This window comes from Ciona intestinalis, unplaced genomic scaffold, assembly GCF_000224145.3.
Source record: "Ciona intestinalis unplaced genomic scaffold, KH HT000117.2, whole genome shotgun sequence".
NCBI classification, from domain to species: domain Eukaryota; kingdom Metazoa; phylum Chordata; class Ascidiacea; order Phlebobranchia; family Cionidae; genus Ciona; species Ciona intestinalis.
The window spans coordinates 3986-23010 of record NW_004190439.2 but is presented as its reverse complement, the minus strand read 5'-3'; the positions used below and the strand labels follow the sequence as shown (position 1 = coordinate 23010).

Here is a 19025-nt window from a genome sequence, read left to right as displayed (position 1 = left end):
ACAATTGTTGTAAAAATAAAATTTTATTATTTTATTGTTTAAAACAGTTGTACAGTTTTAATTAAAACATTTTCATAAAAAAAAATGTTTTTTTGTTTTTTTTGCATTAAAAAAGTAATTGTACTTGTTAATTTTTAAGAGTACCGCAACACAAGCACATGTTTAGAATAAATGACCAACAAGGTCACACCACAGAAAAAAATCTCCAATGTCGGCAAAGGAGAGAGGTGATACACTCTCTCTCTTTCGTGGGTCGTTCCCATTTACTATTGTAATCAATGGATTTCTTCGTTTTTTTCCACTTAATTAAAGTTTTTTCACTTAATTTAAAGTTATAGAGTAAAACAACACTATTTTCTAAAATATATATTTTAAACAAACCGTTTGTTAAAAGATTTTTAATTAAATTTATTAAATAAATAAATTTTCTAAACAAGTGGTAAACTGTAAGCGTTAACCTACTAAATAATTAAACTGGCTTAATAAACTTGATTAGTTGGTGTAGTTTTTGAAAAAAACAGCTAAAACCCGCGAAAAATACTATGCGCCTATCTTTTACAATGGAGACCAAGCGAAATGGGGACGGAGTTGGAGGTCACGTGAATAAAAGAATATATCACGGTTTTGGGTAGTTACGCATCTCCAATGTCGGCAAAGGAGAGAGCACGATGATACACTCTCTCGCTTTTGCGGGTCGTTCCCGTTTACTATTGTAGTCAATGGATTCGAGGGCGTTTTATGTAGTTTTTCTTCATTTTTTGACTTGATTCACAGTTATAGGGTCCAACAACTATTTTCTAATATACAAATACTTCTAACAAACCGTTTGCTTGAAGATTTTTAATTAAAATTATTAAATAATTAAATTTCCTAAAAAGTGGTAAACTGTAAGCGTTAACCCACCAAATAACTAAACTGGCCTAATAAACTTGAACAGTTGGTGTAGATTTTGAAATAAACAGCTAAAACTTCCTTAAACTACCATGCGCCTATCTTTTACAATGGAGACCAAGCGAAATGGGGACGGAGTTGGCGGTCTTTCTTATATTTGCAATCAGCGCGAATTGTTCCTCATGACATTTTCTGGCATAGCAATATCGTAATGATCACGTGGTATAGATATTTTTGTTGCTGTACATTAAGCTGATGCCGGTAATTTATACTTTGGTATTTGGTATGCGTTTGCAGTGAACTGACATAATTGTCGTAGTTCGCGAGGAATAATTAGGTTGGTTGTATCGCGCAGTTGTTTCAGGTTTTGGTGGTCTATATGTAGCGTCTCGGTGTTACTTGCTAAATATGTCTAAAAATACGAATATGGTGAGAGTATACTGAAGTCTTAGATTGAATATATTGCAATAAAAAAGTTAATGTATACGTAAATACGGGACCAATTATACTAATTCTCTTTAGGTAAACATATACATATATTTACTTTAACACTTTACGGACAAACAACGGTCAAACGCAACGGTAACAGGGAGAATGGTGAGGACGACATGAGTAAATTGTTGAAAGAAAAAAAATATGCATATATAACAATGATAGTCATTGTGACAAAAGTATGATACCTAGGCTTTGTGTTTTGGTTGACGTTCCCGCGAAAGATCACTAAGTCGCATGTTATCATCACTACCAGGGTCATTATCATTTCCTAAGGGAACGTCAATAAATTTGCCCCTGGCAGAAGAAATAATGGACGCTCCGTAAATTTTAACAACCCAAATAGTCAGGAAAATTCCCCCAAAACACGCGAGTGTTAACGCAACCATGACCACGCAAAAGGGTGAAGTGATGGAGCTAATTACATTAAGGAAAATGTTTTGGGCGGAGGCATCTAACGTTCTAGAGACGTATTCCATGTCAGCGCTAATGGAAGGATTGGAGTTAGAGTCAAGGTAGTGGTAAAATTTGTCATGCGTCAGTTTGGCCTGACTAAAAGTGTGGCTAACATGGAGTTCAAGTCTTCAAAACCATTCGAAGATTTGGAAAATTTATCCATCAAGGATCCATAATCGAGTGTTTTGTGTTGGAAATTGACTGGAGTAAGAGATGGAGTGACGTAGTTAATTTTTGGGTCTACGTGCGAAAGAGTGTAATTCTCAAAAACATAAAAGAAATCCAGGATTTTAAAGGACATCACCCGGCTTGGTGAATAATTTTCGACAAACTTAACGGCAGCATAAACTAATCCATTCCGGTAGAGTTGGCCTACTCGAAGTTTGCCGGACGAATCTCTGTATCGAATAAGAGGACGAGTGGCAAAGAGTTTTCCATGCTTTTAAGAGAATGCATGATAGATCCGTTAATCTTTTCACATGTAATCTCGGTCATAAGATCACCAACCGTGATAACGGCGCGCTGTCCTCCTAAGATTTTACTCAGAATCTCTCCAGGATACTGACGAGAGACAAGCATGTATAATGTGGACAGAAGGGATTGTAAGGTGCATTTAAGATAATGTACGTCAGCCGTCATGTTGCGAATACACTTTCAGCCGTCGTGTCTGAAGCCTCGTTAATCATATTGGCAGTTGGGTCAGACCTCACGAAATTTGAGGCGGAGTTGGATGCGATCATCTTATCAACAGGACTACTACGCATTAAGGAGGCTGAAGAGCAGTTAAGAGGAACGATGGTGAGACCAGCCGAGTCACCACAAAGCGTCTTTGGAATAACAGGCCATAAAGTGTTTGGTGGGCAAGAAGATTGGGTATGCATGCTGAGGCCCAAATCGCGAATTTCTAGGCGATAAGGACGGGAGGATTTACTAAAGTGAAGGGTAATGAGATCGGTGCCCATAGGTTTAGTATTGGGACAATCAATGAGCTTGGGCACCTTCCAGACATATGTACGTGTACCGACCGTTACAGAACCCGCGATGAACATCACATTTGCTAAGAATCCCCATCGGGCTTTTCATTCGCTTCCGAATGGGATCGTAATACACAACGGCAAACGAAACCAAACGTTTACCATACACGTCAACCTGCAAGGCAATAGTAACTAAGGAAGTCGGCGCCCAAGATCGCATGTTTAATATCAGAGATATATGAAAGGTCCAGACAAATGAGCGACCCAAATTAAAATTCAAAACAAGCTTGATACGACCAAAAGCGCGAAAGGTCTTCTTACCAGAAACGCCTTGTAACCGTAGAAACTGCTGTGGATAAAAACGAGGCGCATACCACAACGGAATAATGCTTACAGTACTCCCGGAATCGCATAAAAAGACACAAATTCAGACGTTTATCAGAGACGGTGAATGTATGGCGATTTATTAAAAGTCCGATTAACACGCTTCACCGAACACGTGAAGGACCTTGCCCGTTTTTTGAACGATCGTGCCAACTGCATGGCTCAACACAATTATAAGCGTCCGACCCATACCGAGCGTGATAAATGCAAAGATCCGACGGAGGAAAATTACGGTTAACCTGATACCGCGGACGAAAAGACTGATTTTGATCAAAACGGTGGGGTTGCCAGGAGTTTGAGCGAGGATGACCGGGATTAAACCTGGGGCGGGGATGAAAACGAGCCGTAGAACTGGGTGGAACCGAACCAATGGGAAACGGAGAATTAACATATTAGTGCGCTGACCAGAACCACTGAAAGCTGGTATATCCTGACGGGATGGCGAGTTGCTACTGGGTGAATTGATCCTGACGGGATGGCGAGTTGCTACTGGGTGAATTGGCAAAGGATTGAACCGCGTCAGACAACCGATGGAATACGTCGCTCAAAATTATCGTTGATGAGCATCTGAGAACTAACTGAGTTAGGCGTATCAGTACTGTCGGTTACGGGGGTCGACGAACTGGCAAAAGAATTAGGCGACTGTAGATTGTCCTCAGCTTTAGAGGCAAGAGTTTTCAAACTTGACTGCGCGTATTCGAGATCCAAGGTGCGTCTAACGCCGTCCGGCAGACGTTCTACAAACAATTTTTTTAATAGACTTTCAGCTACGACGCCATAATCACCGGTGGCTGCTTAACAAAGATTTCATCTCGCTCAACAGTTCACTCGGCCGCCGACCGTTCAAGCGCGTTTCGTGAAAAAGTTTGTTAAAACTCTGCCGCACCTCGTTAAACTCATAAAAAGCTTAAGTAACGCCGTTTTAAGACTGGTATATGGATAGTCAACTTTACGGTCCATGATAAAATACCCCACTCGTTTAACTTGCTCAGAGGACCGAGAGGGCCGAAATGGCATGCGTAAAACGAATATGCTCACTAAAAACGAGGTTAGCGTCAAAAATAGTTTCAACCGTGCTTAACCAGAGACGCACGGAGGAGAGCCAAAAAGTAGGGAGTTTAGGTTTTAGGTCGTTATGGGACAATCTCTCTAACTGTTGGTTGCTTGTGCCGCACGTGGCTAAGTCTGCGCTAGCACCGGATGGTTTCGCGGAATGCTCGCCGACTTGGGTGGGTTGTTCGCGCGCGTGTAATAAGTTACCAAAAGGTGCGCCACCAAAAGAATCACCATTAACATAAGTATCACATCTCTAAGCGGATTTGTTCTACTGGGAAGTTGCGGCAAAAGGGTAAAAGGCTCTTCAAATTTTAATGGAGTAGAATGTTTAATCGACTTGGATTTAGGGAATTTAAGAAAAGAAAAAATTTGGGCCATAATAACTAAATAATCCAAATAAAGTAATATAAATACTATATTTTAGCATGCAAAATATATACAAAGTGCTTCACCGTTGTGTCCTCGGAAGGTCGTGTCCAGTGTAGGGGGTGGTCAATGATAATGCTCTCCTCGCGTGCTCGTTTCTTGTACCTTCTTATCTATCTCGTCACGATTAGGACCTACCACCCAGCTCCCCAACACTCATGGACTCCTTTATTAAGCACCCAGCTCCCCAACATTTATGGACTCCTTTATTACGACACAACGATGAAGTGTTCACACAACGAAGATAAGGCGAGAAAGAGGGCGACTCATACAAAACAGGGAGGACATACTCGTCACATTGCGTAAACTCGAGCGAATGCGTAGCCGCCTACGCATTGCGCTAAAAAAATCGGTATACACGTCAGACTATCTGCTGTGCGTAGGAAAAAACACAGTGCGTAGTTCTGCGCAATGTCGGGAGGTTGCGTAAAAAACTACGAACAGTGTTATTTGGTAAAATATGGCGGCTTACACTGGTTTTGTAAGAGCAAGGGGATCACAGAGGTACCCAGAAAGACGAAACCCTCTATTGTTGGCAGATAGTAAACTTATTGCGGAATATAGAATGTCAAAAGATGCAATTTTGGAGGTATGTGATATGGTACGGGAAGACATGAAGAAAAAACGAATGATTTCCACCACACTCAGTGTTGAACAGGAAGTCCTCATTGCCTTAAAATTGTTGGCGTCAGGTAGTTTTCAAGCAAAGATTACGTTAATGTTACTCAACCGACGGTCAGTCGAGTATTTACAAAATTCCTTGAGAGTTTGTGCGGCATGGCGAATGATCATATATATATGCCAGACAGAAATATGAGCAAATATGCCAGACTGAAATGAGCAAATGCAAAACAAGCAACAGTTTTATCAACTTTCTCATTTCCCGTCAGTTGTTGGTTGCATTGACGGGACTCATATTCCGATCATAGCACCGAGTCAAAACGAGCATTTATACGTGAATCGAAAAGGTTTTCATTCCATCAATGTGCAGGTAAGAGTTACTTTTTTTCAAATCATTTATAGGTCTTGACGAATAATTCTTTGTCAGGCTATATGTGATGCCGATTACGTGTTTCGCGATATTGTTGCAAGATGGCCGGGAAGCACACACGATTATTTTAAAAAACTGCGGAGTATTCCGACGTTTTGAGGCAACTGAATTTGGTCGTGGTGTTCTTTTGGGGGACAGCGGATACCCATTAAAAGTTGGCTAATGACACCTTTTGGTAAACCGTCAACTGGAGCACAGAAACGGTTCAACAACGCGCATAAGAAAACACGATCATTGGTGGAAAAGTAGGTTTTAAATGTTCTTCAATTTTTAAGTATGTAAAACTTAAATATTTCTTGAATTTAGGTCATTGGAATCCTAAAACAACGATGGCGAATTATTGATCACTCTGGTGGCAGACTGTGTTACACTCCTAAGAAGGCTTGTCAAATTACGATGGCATGTTTTGTATATTGCACAATATCTGTCGCCGCAGAGGAGTTCCAATGCCTCCCGAAACCCAAGAAAATGCTGCTCTGTTGGTGGACGAGGTCATTTTTATTGTGTCTCTGCGTCGTAAAAATGTTGTCGTCACGACATGACGTAGACTCTGTTACCCTAATAGTTAATGACGTAGACTCTGTTACCCTAATAGTTAAAAACTTAAAGGCGTTGTTGTTGAATGTTTTTAATTTCAACAAGAGTGGAAGAGATTGTTGTGATTTGATCCAATATAGACTTCTGCAAGTCAACTATTTGCACGTCGGTTTGCTTGGTTCCCCTTCTCTGTCGCTTTGCTGGTGGCTCTTCAAATGAGCTGACGGGCTCATTTCAGTAAATGTGAGGGGCATTTCAACAGGAGGAGAGTCGGGAACCAATTCTAATAGTTGAGGAGGCGTCGGTACAGGAGTTGCAAGCATACTTGTGCAGAGTTGTAATGTTTCGCAGATGCTGTCCTGTTATCGTTTTCCAAAGAAGGTTCTTATCTTGGTAAGTAATGCGATCTGAAAACGAACCTAATGCTACTCTTGCATTCTTTTCCACGGAGTTTACTAAACTGTCATTTCATCCTCAGTCCATTTTGCCGATCTTGTACGTCCCGCCATTTTAATATTTTACACTGTATTATGAGTCTTGTGACGTTACTATAGTAAAACGTCAAAAATCCTACGCAAAACTACTTTTTTCTTACGTTGCCCTCGTTTGTCTGCGCACTCCTAACGCACTGTAACGAGTATCCCGATTTTTTTAACGAAGAGTGATTGCGTTACGAGTGCGTAGACTATGGAGTGCGTTACGCTTACGAACAACTTTTACGCACTGTGACGAGTATGTCCCCCCAGGTCCTTAAAACAAGCTCCACGACGTGGCAGAAACACACAGAAGAAAAAAGGCGATATTGCGAAACCCACCCAACTCGAGTGTTCACACAACGAAGATAAGGCGAGAAAGAGTGCGATTCATACAAAACAGGTCCTTAAAACAAGCTCCACTACGTGGCAGAAACACACAGAAGAAAAAAGGCGATATTGCGAAACTCACCCAACTCGCTTGTCCACGAGATTAAAGGGTCCGTAGTAGACGTGGACAGGCGTTTCCTAACATACACACACGAACAGGAAATTGTGACACCGCTTACTGATTAAGACGTAAGTACAATAGGTTACACACGGCATATGTTAACTGTGGTACAAGCATGTTTACTATTCAATCTAAAGATCTCAGTAAATTTGGGGTGAATTAAAGTTAAACCTACCGCTTTTACACGTCGATCGCTACACGCTAAACCAACACACTTTTCCAGCTTCTATAACACACCATCTTTACAATTTGCTTCACTCGGAGGACGAAGGTAAATATTCCGATCCATGCTTTCACCTTGAAGAAACGCAGTCTTGATATCAATGCTACGAAGAGAGTTTTTGCAAAAGGAACCATTGACATCTTTTAACGTATACAGCGATCGTATGGAGATGATTTTGCATTTAAATTCGGAAATTGGGACTTCAGTATAAACTTTGTTTTCTTTCCAAGAATTTAGTTCTGCCTTTTTTGCTTGATCAAAAGAAACATCATTGATTTGAAACACTTCTTCTGTCACTCTGGTTTCAACATTCTCTGTATTGGTAAGAGTCCCACTAGTAACATTTTCCATTTTATTGAAATCTACCCAAGTCTTGCCCCTTTATAATTCAGGAGGTATTCATAAAGAATATTATAACAGGTTTTATTTACCCGTTGCTTTTCCTGCACGGCTTAAAACAGTTGCAGTGTGTTGAACTCCTTTTTAAACGAAAGAACTTGCTGTTTGTTTAGTTTTGCTATATTTAGCCTGGGAGGATTCTTAGAAGGAGCAGGAGGTAAAATTGCACTTCTCAGACCTTCATCAGAGGAATCCCTTATTTCATAATGAGGTTCTTCTGATAAATTGTCCCTCGATGGGGAAGAAATCTCATAATCGGACTCTGAACACGATTCCTCGCGTGTGTCTTGTGTAACCGGCTTGTTTTGATTCCCCCCATTCATATTTGAGGACCTTTCTTCATTGGCAAGTTCAAGTCTACACACATGGACACGGAGGAACTGACCACCGTGCCGCAGAAAATCAACAGGGGCCATCTTGCACCAAAACCTTTGCTGGTCCTCTCCAAATTCTCGACTAATTTCTTTTGTAGTAGACCAGTTGACCGACTAAATAATATTCTCTGGTCCTCTTCTGGTTTGTTTTCGAACAGCTCGCTTGATCTTGTCCGATGTCTCCTGCCATGTAAGCTCTTCTAGCTGCGTGTAGTGCATTTAAATGCATTGTTAGGTCTCTGCCTTCTGTTGGTTCACTTGGATTGGAGCTGTTATCAAGAAGCACAGAGGGCAAGGAAATATTTTAACCAAAAACTAGTTGAGACGGACTATAACCGGTATGGTTAATCCGTGCATCCTTTGCACTGAAAGCCCAAGACTACGGCTGTTGTCCAGTCACAACTTTCGTCATATTTGACTTTACGGATAATGATTTTGTCTTTCACGTACACCATTACTCCACGGAGAGTACGCAAGAGTAATTAAAACAGAAATATTAAATTTTCTACACAATTCACGAAACTCAGAATTGTCAAATTCACGCCCATTATCAGTTAATACTCTTTGTGGTGCCCCAAAAAGACTTACTCAGTTTTTTGAGAAACATTTAACGATAACACTGGAGACATTTTGGAAGTAATAATACATGCATTAAAACGACTAAACATATCAATAATATGAAAATACCACAAATTGGGTTCTAACTGATGTAAATCCATAGAAACACAACCATTAAAGTTTTTACTCCATGATAAACTTACAGTTTTCACTCTATGATAAACTTACAAATGTCCTATAAACTTACAAATGTCCTTTTTTGTGCACCTTACACACACTACAGTTAGATACGACATCCGCAATTATTTCGTGATACTTTGAAGGTAACATACTGGCTCTTTGCAAAAGTCTATTTAAGTTTTCAATCGAATTGTTTATGTAATTTTATGAAGGTTTACTTTAAGATTCAGTTGAGTTGATTGATGTTCATCAAGAAGTAATAAGTTCACATACTCTTTACTTCTTACAGGTTGACCTGAATAAATACCAACACAATAATGTCCACTTCCTGTAATTATAACCTTTACATCATGCCCAAACATTTTGACTTTATCGTTTTTTAAATCAATTTGAGTTTCTGCTTTCTTTAGGGAAGTTTTGCTGAATGTTTCCGGCAACAACTTCAGTATCAATTGTGCATTTACCACCCGCAATGCAAGCTGGTATACGTGTTGCTGCTTTATGGGAAAAAACCTTTCTACCATCACCAAAAACAAAAGCAGTTTTACTTGAATAATTTTAACTTGATTTTTTGACTTTATCGTTTTTTAAATCAATTTGAGTTTCTGCTTTCTTTAGGGAAGTTTTGCTAAAAAGTAGAGGAATGTTTCCGGCAACAACTTCAGTATCAATTGTGCATTTACCACCCGCAATGCAAGCTGGTATACGTGCTGCTTTATGGGAAAAAACCTTTCTACCATCCCCAAAAACAAAAGCAGTTTCATTTAAGATGCAAAATATTTTCTAAACCGGTTTTGTCCACATACCGTCTTTGTACAAGCTGTATCAACAACAGCATGTCCATCAGCTTCATTTGATAATACCTCCATCTTCTCATTATTCACCTGTAGACTGATGGCGACATTTTGCGGCTCCATTTCCGTAGACATGACTTGCTCTCTGTGCGGACATGTTGGGGCCCAATGCATTTTTGAGTCGCATATTGCCACATCGGGTGATGTAGCCGAACTTGTTTCGTAGTTTCATCTTTTTCGGTGTTGTTTCTTTCTTCATTCCAGTCTTCCTTCTTTCCATTAGTCGACTGGTGTATTGGGAGTTGCTTCCGCAGGTGTTGTATTCCCAAAAACTCTCTTTAATGCAGATTTCATTGTCTTGAATTTTTAAATCTTCACCTGGAATTTTAAATCTTCACCCAAGGTAAGTGCTAATTGACGCTTACTTGTGTTTAGATTTGCACCATCCATTAAACCAGTGGTTCTCAACATTGTTCTTACCGCGTACCGCTTCAAGGTTTTATGACCTTGATACGTACCAAAACTCTATCAAAAATCTCAACTTTACTTAAAAAGCACATAGTCATTTAAGATAGGAGTACTACGGGAGCTGATTTAATTATCCATGAATAGTTACAACACACACTAACAAAGCAAAATTTAATGTGATGGCGGCAATTGTTTCTTCGCCACTAGCAGATCTATGCGGGGTATTTAAGATAGGAGTTCTACTGGAGCTGATTTAATTATCCATGAACAGTTACAACACACACCCTAACAAAGCAAAATTTAATGTGATGGCGGCAATTGTTTCCTCGCCGCTAGCAGATCTATGCGGGGTGCAACTGAGTTCACGGCGCAACGGAAATCGTGTCCAGAAGCTTCAAGGCGATTTCGACTCTTGGTTTTGATGCTCATCATGGAAGAAAAGCCCTGCTTGCGATTTCGACTCTTGGTTTTGATGCTCATCATGGAAGAAAAGCCCTGCTCACACTCCCATGTACTGGGAAAAACTAACAGCTGTGGAATAGCGTTACCAGCCAAAGTCTCGTATGTAGAAGCCATGTTCAGCCAGACGTTTATCGGAGAAGATTCCTTGTGTAGTGTTTTAGCTGTTTCGTCAGACTGAATGTCAATGATATCCTCTTGCTCTCCCGTTCCTACAGGTAGAAGTGATGGGACAACAAGGAAAGGATTTGTGATGTATGCGCAGCATGTCATGTCCGGAAAATAATGCATTAATTCACTTTTGAGCGCTGTTGCAGATGACAATTTGTCGCTGGGTTGACTTTGAAGAGATGTTAGAAGTCTGAACAAGAAGTCTGAACATTCCGTATTTCCGATTATCCATGTTTTTCTTCCAGATGTCCAGCTTGCGAATAAATGCTTCTAGCCTGGGGGAAAATCTGAAACAGAGCTGTTTGGTCCTTAGAAAAACAAGTTTATGTTGTTAAGAGATTCAAAAATATCCGACAATAGAGTTTCAAAAATATCTGACAAATAAGCCAACTTCGATTTGAATTCCTCATTTTCCAAATCGTTTTGAAAATCCGAATTTTTTTGTTTGCAAAATACAAGCAACTCATTCTTCAATTCAAAGATTTGTCTTGTCATATTTCCTCTTGAAAGCCAGCGCACCTCCGTGCATGGCCTACTCAATACACGGCCTAGGAATATACCGAAACTGCTCAGAATATAAGAGGCCTATTGACGCGAATAATGCTCATTTATAATACATTGTTACGTCACGGATTTATGAATGGATTTCCTTCATTTTGAATGCAGTTTGCAGTTGTTGGTAGTTAACTTACAGTTTATCACAGAACGTGTCGCCGGGATATTTGCTTGTTTAGTTAAAATCATACCAGACCTAGTTGTTGGTAGGTTCAATACCAGTTTTAGGTTGTTTTAACTTGCAGTTTATCACAGAACGTGTCGACGGGATATTTGCTTGTTTAGTTAAAATCATACCAGACCTATAAAGCGGCGCAAAAGGTTTATTAGTATAAAAATATCAGTTTATTAAGCATAAAGAGAGACGAGCAATCAGATTCAGTTTAGGTCTAAAGTTAGACACAACACTTAAGTACGAAGGGAGGCTATCGTAAGTTTGTTTGTATTAAACAGTCTTAATTTATGATGTGCTGTATGACCCATTTTTTGACTTTGAGGAAGAGCCTCTGTCCTGCTTTAACAAAAAAAACCTCCGGTAGAAAATGAGTTATGAGCAGCAGGACGGGATCAAGGCATAAGCGCCTTGAGACAAAAGGCTGATGCTTGTGTTTTATCCAATATCCTATATCGTTTTTAAGGACCGGTTTTAAAAGTCCACAACGGACATATCAATTAACTTACTTGTTGTTACTGCGGTGTTGTTTTGCTAGATATGCATAGGCTGTCTTAAAAAAACTTCTGTTTTAAGCCAAATACTATTTTCACTCAGCGACTTAGCCAAACTAAACTGTCGGTAAAACTTACTTGTATGCCGCACGTGGTTAAAAGTAACTCCTATCTGTTCAGTTATGCTTAAACATTTTTAAAAAATATAAGATGTTGACAAAATAACCCGAAAAATAAGGTAATTTAACCGGGAATGGTAAATAAACTGTTATTTGATGCAAAAACTACAGCCAGACAGCAAAATCCATTCATATAACCGTGACGTAACAATGTATTATAATGGGCATTATTCGCGTCAATAGGCCTCCTATTTTCTGAGCAGTTTCGGTGTATTCCTAGGCCGTGTATTGATTAGGCCATGCTCCGTGTGGTAAAGAAGACATTTGTGATTTGAACCGAGATCTTCCCAAAGCCTTGCAAATAACCGTGTATTCAACGCTGACGCTTTTACAACATTCACAAGTTTGACGTTTATTCGGCGCTTAACAGTGTCGTTTGAAAGAGACACACTCTCCAACTTTGCAACATCTTTTTCTCCTATCAGTTGCCGGACAAGTACTTTTGCTGCTGGAAGAATTAGCGTCTCAGCAATGGTATGAGCCTTCAAGTTTTGGGCCACGAGAAGAGAAACTTCATAGGATGCTTTTACAATCCCTGTCATCTTTTGGTAGTTCTGTCCTGTCTGGTCTAAACGCCGTTTCTTCACATTCTCACCAAGTCGCTCGAAATAGCTCTGATTTCTATCGTTTTTTTCTGGTTGATTTGATTCAAGATGTCGTTTAAGCAGACTTGGCTTCATAGCCCCATTTAACACAGTTTTCATGCACACTACGCACTGTGGCAGATCTTCTCCCTGGTGTTTAATAGAAATAAAGCCATATTTTATGTACTCAGGGTTATATTTTCTCTTATAAATTTTGCTAACCTTGTTTAAAATACTGTTCTAAAAGCCTAAAATTTGGTATTTAACAAATAGCATGACAATTGATACTGTTTTCAAAACAATAGGGGCATTGTCGCTTTGCTCCGCGTTGCGGCTAGTGTAAACGGATAAAAAAGCATTATTTTATTGAATCAGAAAAAAATGCTTTGTCGTTTTGTTATTATGGTAATTTAACTTAAAAACAAGTATTTACCGCGTACCACCGGAAATGACCTCGCGTACCACTACCACAGGTTGAGAAACACTGGTTTAAACGCTAGAATGGCATCCGATAACTCCATGCCGTGACTGCACATCTTGCACGCGTACCACAGGTTGAGAAACACTGGTTTAAACGCTAGAATGGCATCCGATAACTCCATGCCGTGACTGCACATCTTGTGCTATACAAATGTTCAAATTGTAGGACGTAATCATTGATAGACATTGACGACCTTGAGAATCTGTTAAAATTCACATACGCATTGTAAGCCTCATCCACTGTTTCACTTTTGAATGAATGTTTCATCCAACTTGGCAAGGAGAATGTTTATTCCGCCATTAGAATGAAGTTCGTCAATAGCTAAATCAGAAATAGCCCTCTGAGCCTTCACATGCCCCTCTAAGGCATAAAGATTAATAAGAATGGCCTGTTCAGACTTCCTCACATCAGATACTAACTGCCACATTGAAAATTTTCTTCTCCATTGTACATAGCAATCTCCTTCAGTATATTTTGGAGGAGATCTTTTTGATTGCGCCATAATAAACTTTGACTTTACTATAACTGACTCTTTAAACTTGAACCATCCTCTGCTACCATGTTAAGTCAGTAGTTAAGTTTATTACGAGCACCTCACAACACAAGCACATGTTTGGAATGAATGACCAACAAGGTCAGACAGGAGGCCAGACAGAAAAAGGAAGAAGGCAAAATCACTGAGGCGGAACATAATACACATGATTGGGAAGGGGCACCACACAAACAAATTAGATACAATGGGAACTAAAACAATGATAACTTAACAGTACTGTTTTGAACTATAATTTTTTTGGAAATTGTTTTGCAAAAAAAAATTGTTGTAAAAACTAATGTTAAAGTTTTTCTAATAATATTTTAAATTTTTATTGCTTAAAACAATTAACTGTACAGTTTAATTAAAAAATTTTTTTGAATTCCTTTTTTGAAAGAAATTATTTTGCAAAAAAAAAATTGTTGTAAAACTAATGTTAAAATTTTTTTTTAATAAAATTTTATTCTTTTTTGTTTAAAACAATTATCTGTACAGTTTTAATTAAAACATTATTTTGAATTCTTATAAGAAACATGAAAAAATGATTTTTTTCGTTTTTTTGCATGAAAATTGTAGTTGCACTGATTTAAACTTAAAATTTAAAAAAAAAAATTTGCAAAAAAAATAAAAACTGCTGTTAAAATTAATGTTAAAAATTTTTTTTAATATAATTTTAATTTTTTATTGGTTAAAACAATTAACTGTACAGTTTAAATTAAGAAATTTTTTTAGGCAAAAAAAATAAAAACTGCTGTTAAAATTAATGTTAAAAATTTTTTTTAATATAATTTTAATTTTTTATTGGTTAAAACAATTAACTGTACAGTTTAAATTAAGAAATTTTTTTAGAATTCCTTTTATGAAAGAAATTATTTTGCATAAAAAAAACAATTGTTGTAAAATCTAATGTTAAAAATTACTTTTTATTAAAATTGTATTATTTCTTGTTTGAAACAATAAACTGTACAGTGTTAATTAAAACAATTTTCTGAAATCTTTTGGGAAACATGAAAAAATTGTTTGTTTTTTTGTTTTTTTGCATAAAAATGTAATTGTACTGTTTTAAACTTTAAAATTGTTTGGAAGTATTTTGCAAAAAAAAAAATTGTTGTAAAAACTAATGTTAATTTTTTTTAATAAATTTAAAACAATTAACTGTATAGATTTAAGTAAAACATTTTTTTAATTCCTTTTTTGAAAGAAATTATTTTGCAAAAAATAAATGTTGTAAAAACTAATGTTAAAATTTTTTTTTTAATAAAATTTATTTTTATTTTTGTTTAAAACAATCTCTACAGTTTTAATTAAAACATTTTTTTGGTTTCCTATGAGAAACATGAAAAAACGATTTTTTTCGTTTTTTTGCATGAAAAACGTCATTGTACTGTTTTGATATTTAAATGTTTTCGAAATTATTTTGCAAAAAAAGAAATTGTTGTAAAAACTAATGTTAAATTCTTTTTTTAATAAAATTTTATTTTTTTTTATTGTTTAAAACAACTAACTGTACAGTTTTAATGAAAACATGTTTTTGAATTTCTTTGAAAAACATGAAAAAAATTTATTTTTTTTGTTTTTTCATTGCATAAAAAGAGTAATTGTACCGTTTAAAACTTTAATTTTTTTGGAAATTATTTTGCAAAACATGAAAAAAAATTATTTTTTTTGTTTTTTTATTGCATAAAAAGAGAAACTTTAATTTTTTTAGAAATTATTTTGCAAAAAAAAAGTTGTTGTAAAAACTAATGTTAAAAATTTTTTGAAATAAAATTTTAATTTTTTATTGCTTAAAACAGTAAACTGTACAGTTTTAATTATAATATTTTTTTTTGAAATCGTTTGGGAAACATGAAAAAATAATTTTTTTTGTTTTTTTTGCGTATAAAAAGTAGTTGTACTGTTTTGAACTTTAAATTTTTTCGAAATTGTTTTGCAAAAAAAAATAATTGTTGTAAAAACTAGTGTTAAATTTTTTTAAATAAAAATTAAAATTTTTATTCTTTGAAACAATTAAATGTACAGTTTTAAATAAAACATTTTTTTGAATTCTTTTGTGAAACATAACAAAATTTGTTTTTATTTATTTTTAATTTTTGCATAAAAAAGTAATTGTACTGTTTTAAACTTAATTATTTTGCCAAAATCAAAATTGTTGTGAAAACTAATGTTAAAAATAACTTTTTATTACTAATGTTAAAATTACTTTTTAATAAAATTTTATTTTTTATTGCTTAAAACAATTAAATGTATAGTAGTGGCGACAGAAACTTAGCCGGTCACATTCGATATTGCGTAATTACTGTCACGTGCTATTTGTCTTAGCCATTGCGTAATTAAAGACACTACCTTCTTCTGTTACAGTACTCTCTCAATTTCCTTTTTCTTACTGTTGTCGTTTTCGCACACGAAAGTGTGAGGTGTAACCATTCTAATAAAAACGATCTTGGACTCAACATCGCAACAATTGGTGACCTCGACGTAGCAGCAACGATATTTCTGCAAACTGTCAACAAGATGGAAAACGCTGTCGCACTCAAGCTGCCAACATTTTGGACGTCACAACCTCGGGTATGGTTTCAGCAGGCAGAAGCGCAGTTTGTGTTGCGCAATGTAGCAGCGGATACTACTAAGTATTACTATGTAGTAGCAGCGTTGGACCAAGAAACAGCAAAACGCCTGATCGATTTCCTGGAAAGCCCGCCGCAATAAGGAAAGTACGCGGCAATAAAACAACGGCTACTTAGAACATTCTGCCTTTCGCCTCAGGACTGAGCTTCTCAACTCCTAAACATGCCAGATTTGGGCGACCGAAAGCCTTCCGAGCTCATGGATGACATGCTGCCACTGTTAGGAAGCCACGGGTCCTGCTTTCTATTTAAGCATATTTGTTCCTGCAACGCCTGCCAGAGGATAACCGCGTCATATTGTCCGGCGACGAAACAAATAACCCTCGAGAGCTTGCACAGCGAGCAGACATATTCTGGCAATCCATCAGCGAGCGGGTACGAAGCGTAGCAAAGATCGACTTAATCAGAGGCTATCATCAGATCCCGGTAGCATGTGAAGATATCCCCAAAACAGCTGTTACCACGCCATTCGGTCTTAGCAGTGTTCCACCGTCTGTCGCAATTTGGTCTGGTAATCAACCCCAAGAAATGCCAATTCGGAAAAGCACAAATGGATTTTCTTGGTCATCACGTAGACCAGGCAGGCGAAAGACCATTGGAAAACAACTATTAAAGGACTGCAGGAATTCGCAGGTATGATAAATTTCTATCATAGATTTATACCTTCTGCCGCCAAAATAATGGCGCCGATCTATTCAGCCATGGCTGGCAAACGGAAAACGTTAACCTGGACAGATAACTTACAGACGGCTTTTGAAGCAGCTAAACAGGCGCTAGCCAACGCAACCCTTTTAACGCACCCTAAGCCGCAGGCTCGTACAGCTTTGACGGTCGACGCATCAGAAACTGCAATTGGGGGTGTGCTTGAACAGTTTATAGATGGGCTCTGGCGCCCATTGGCGTTTTTCAGCAAACAATTACGGGCGACTGAGGTAAAGTACAGCGCTTTTGACCGGGAACTGTTAGCCCTGCATCTTGCAATCCGTCATTTTCGGTATTTTCTAGAAGGTCGCGACTTTACTGCCTACACGGATCACAAACCGTTGTGGACTAAGCAATGCCTAGCCTGTCAAATAGCTAAAATCCAACAACATACCCGAGCTCCTTTACAAAATTACCCACCGCCTGGAGTAAGATTTGCCGACGTCAACATTTATATAGTCAGGGTAACATGTATTTACTAACGATGGTTGATAGGTACACGAGATGGCCCGAAGCAGTTCCGATGAAGGACGCAACGACAATCACTTGTGCAAGAGCGTTCATATACAACTGGATATCAAGATTCGGAATCTCTACGAACGTATCGTCAGACCGCGGGCCACAATTCACATCCGAATTATGGTCCAAGACCAACGAGTTCCTAGGTATAAAAGCTTCATCGAACTACAGCGTTTCATCCACAGGCAAATGGTCTCGTGGAAAGATTACATCGTCACTTGAAAAGTGCCCTGATGTCCCGTTTGACCGATCCTAACTGGGTGGATGATCTACCATGGGTTCTCTAGGGAATCCGAACAATGCCAAAGTCCGACTTGCAAACTTCGTCAGCGGAATTAGTGTATGGTACTCCGGTCGCCGTTCCAGGAGATACAACAACGTACAAGGAGACACAACCGGCAGCACCCGAATTTCCTAAAAAACTACAAGAAATCTTGCGAAAACTGGCTCCGGTTGCCATGTCACGTCATTGCACTCCACCCTCATCCGATACAAACAGCCTGCAACAAGCAAAGTACATGTTCATTCGCAGAGACGCACATCGTAGGCCACTCACCGCTCCCTACGACGGACCGTACAGGGTTATCGAAAATGGTCCATAGGCGTTTAAACTAGACGTGGGCGGTAAATACCAACTGGTGTCAATCGATCGATTGAAACCCGCACACGTAGATCTCGGAACACCGGTCCAAACCGCCCAACCCACACGACGAGGACGCCCACCAAAAACTTCTTCCAAACCAACCATGATCCGAACCAGGCCACAACGAAATATTCGGCCACCGGAACGTTACGGTTGTTCGGCTAAAGACAACTCTTCGCTTCTAGGGGGGAGTTATGTGGCGACTGAAACTTAGTCGGTCACATTCGGTGTTGCGTAAATACTGTCACGTGCTATTTGCCTTCGCCATTGCGTAATTACAGACACTACATTCTTCTGTTATCGTATTCTCTCAATTGCCTTTTTCTTACTTTTGTAGTTTTCGCACACGAAAGTGTGAAGTGTAACCATTCTAATAAAAACTATCTTGGACTCAACATCGCTACAATCCCTACACAGTTTTAATTAAAACATTTTGAAAAACCCATTTTTTTTGGAATAAAAATTGTAGTTGTACTATTTTAAACTTTATTTTTTTTGCAAAAAAAAGAAAAAATGTTGTAAAAACTAATGTTAAAAATGTTTTTAAATAAAATTTTATATCTTTTATTGCTTAACACAAGTAACTGTACAATTTTAATTAAAACATTTTATGAAATAAAAGCAAGATTTTTGGTCTGTGACCAGCTTGAAACGTCGCCC

General features: G+C 38.0%; 1 protein-coding gene and 1 long non-coding RNA gene across 2 annotated transcripts in view; one reads left to right on the top strand and one right to left on the bottom strand.

Annotated features, from left to right (window-relative positions):
- LOC108950353 overlaps positions 1–8398 on the top strand; it is a 9471-nt gene extending 1073 nt beyond the window's left edge. Inside the window, exon 2 of the long non-coding RNA XR_001975194.2 lies at positions 8085–8398. This is a non-coding gene — a long non-coding RNA (uncharacterized LOC108950353). The remainder of the gene's footprint in view (positions 1–8084) is intronic.
- LOC113475135 lies at positions 7725–14181 on the bottom strand. The gene is made up of 2 exons (XM_026838804.1): positions 13528–14181; positions 7725–8363 (listed from the first exon to the last, which is right to left on the bottom strand). Exons 1-2 carry the CDS (start codon positions 13607–13609, stop codon positions 7927–7929), a joined length of 519 nt encoding a protein of 172 aa, XP_026694605.1. The 5' UTR covers positions 13610–14181; the 3' UTR covers positions 7725–7926.
- Positions 14182–19025: the final 4844 nt, after the last annotated feature.

Excerpts from the sequence above, each read along its gene's own strand:
- LOC113475135 (XM_026838804.1), bottom strand. The coding sequence starts at position 13,609 with ATGAAACATTCATTCAAAAGTGAAACAGTGGATGAGGCTTACAATGCG. Across the intron at positions 8,364-13,527 it reads CAGATTCTCAAGGTCGTCAA|AGTCGGTCAACTGGTCTACT; the intron begins TGTCTATCAATG and ends AGAATATTATTT.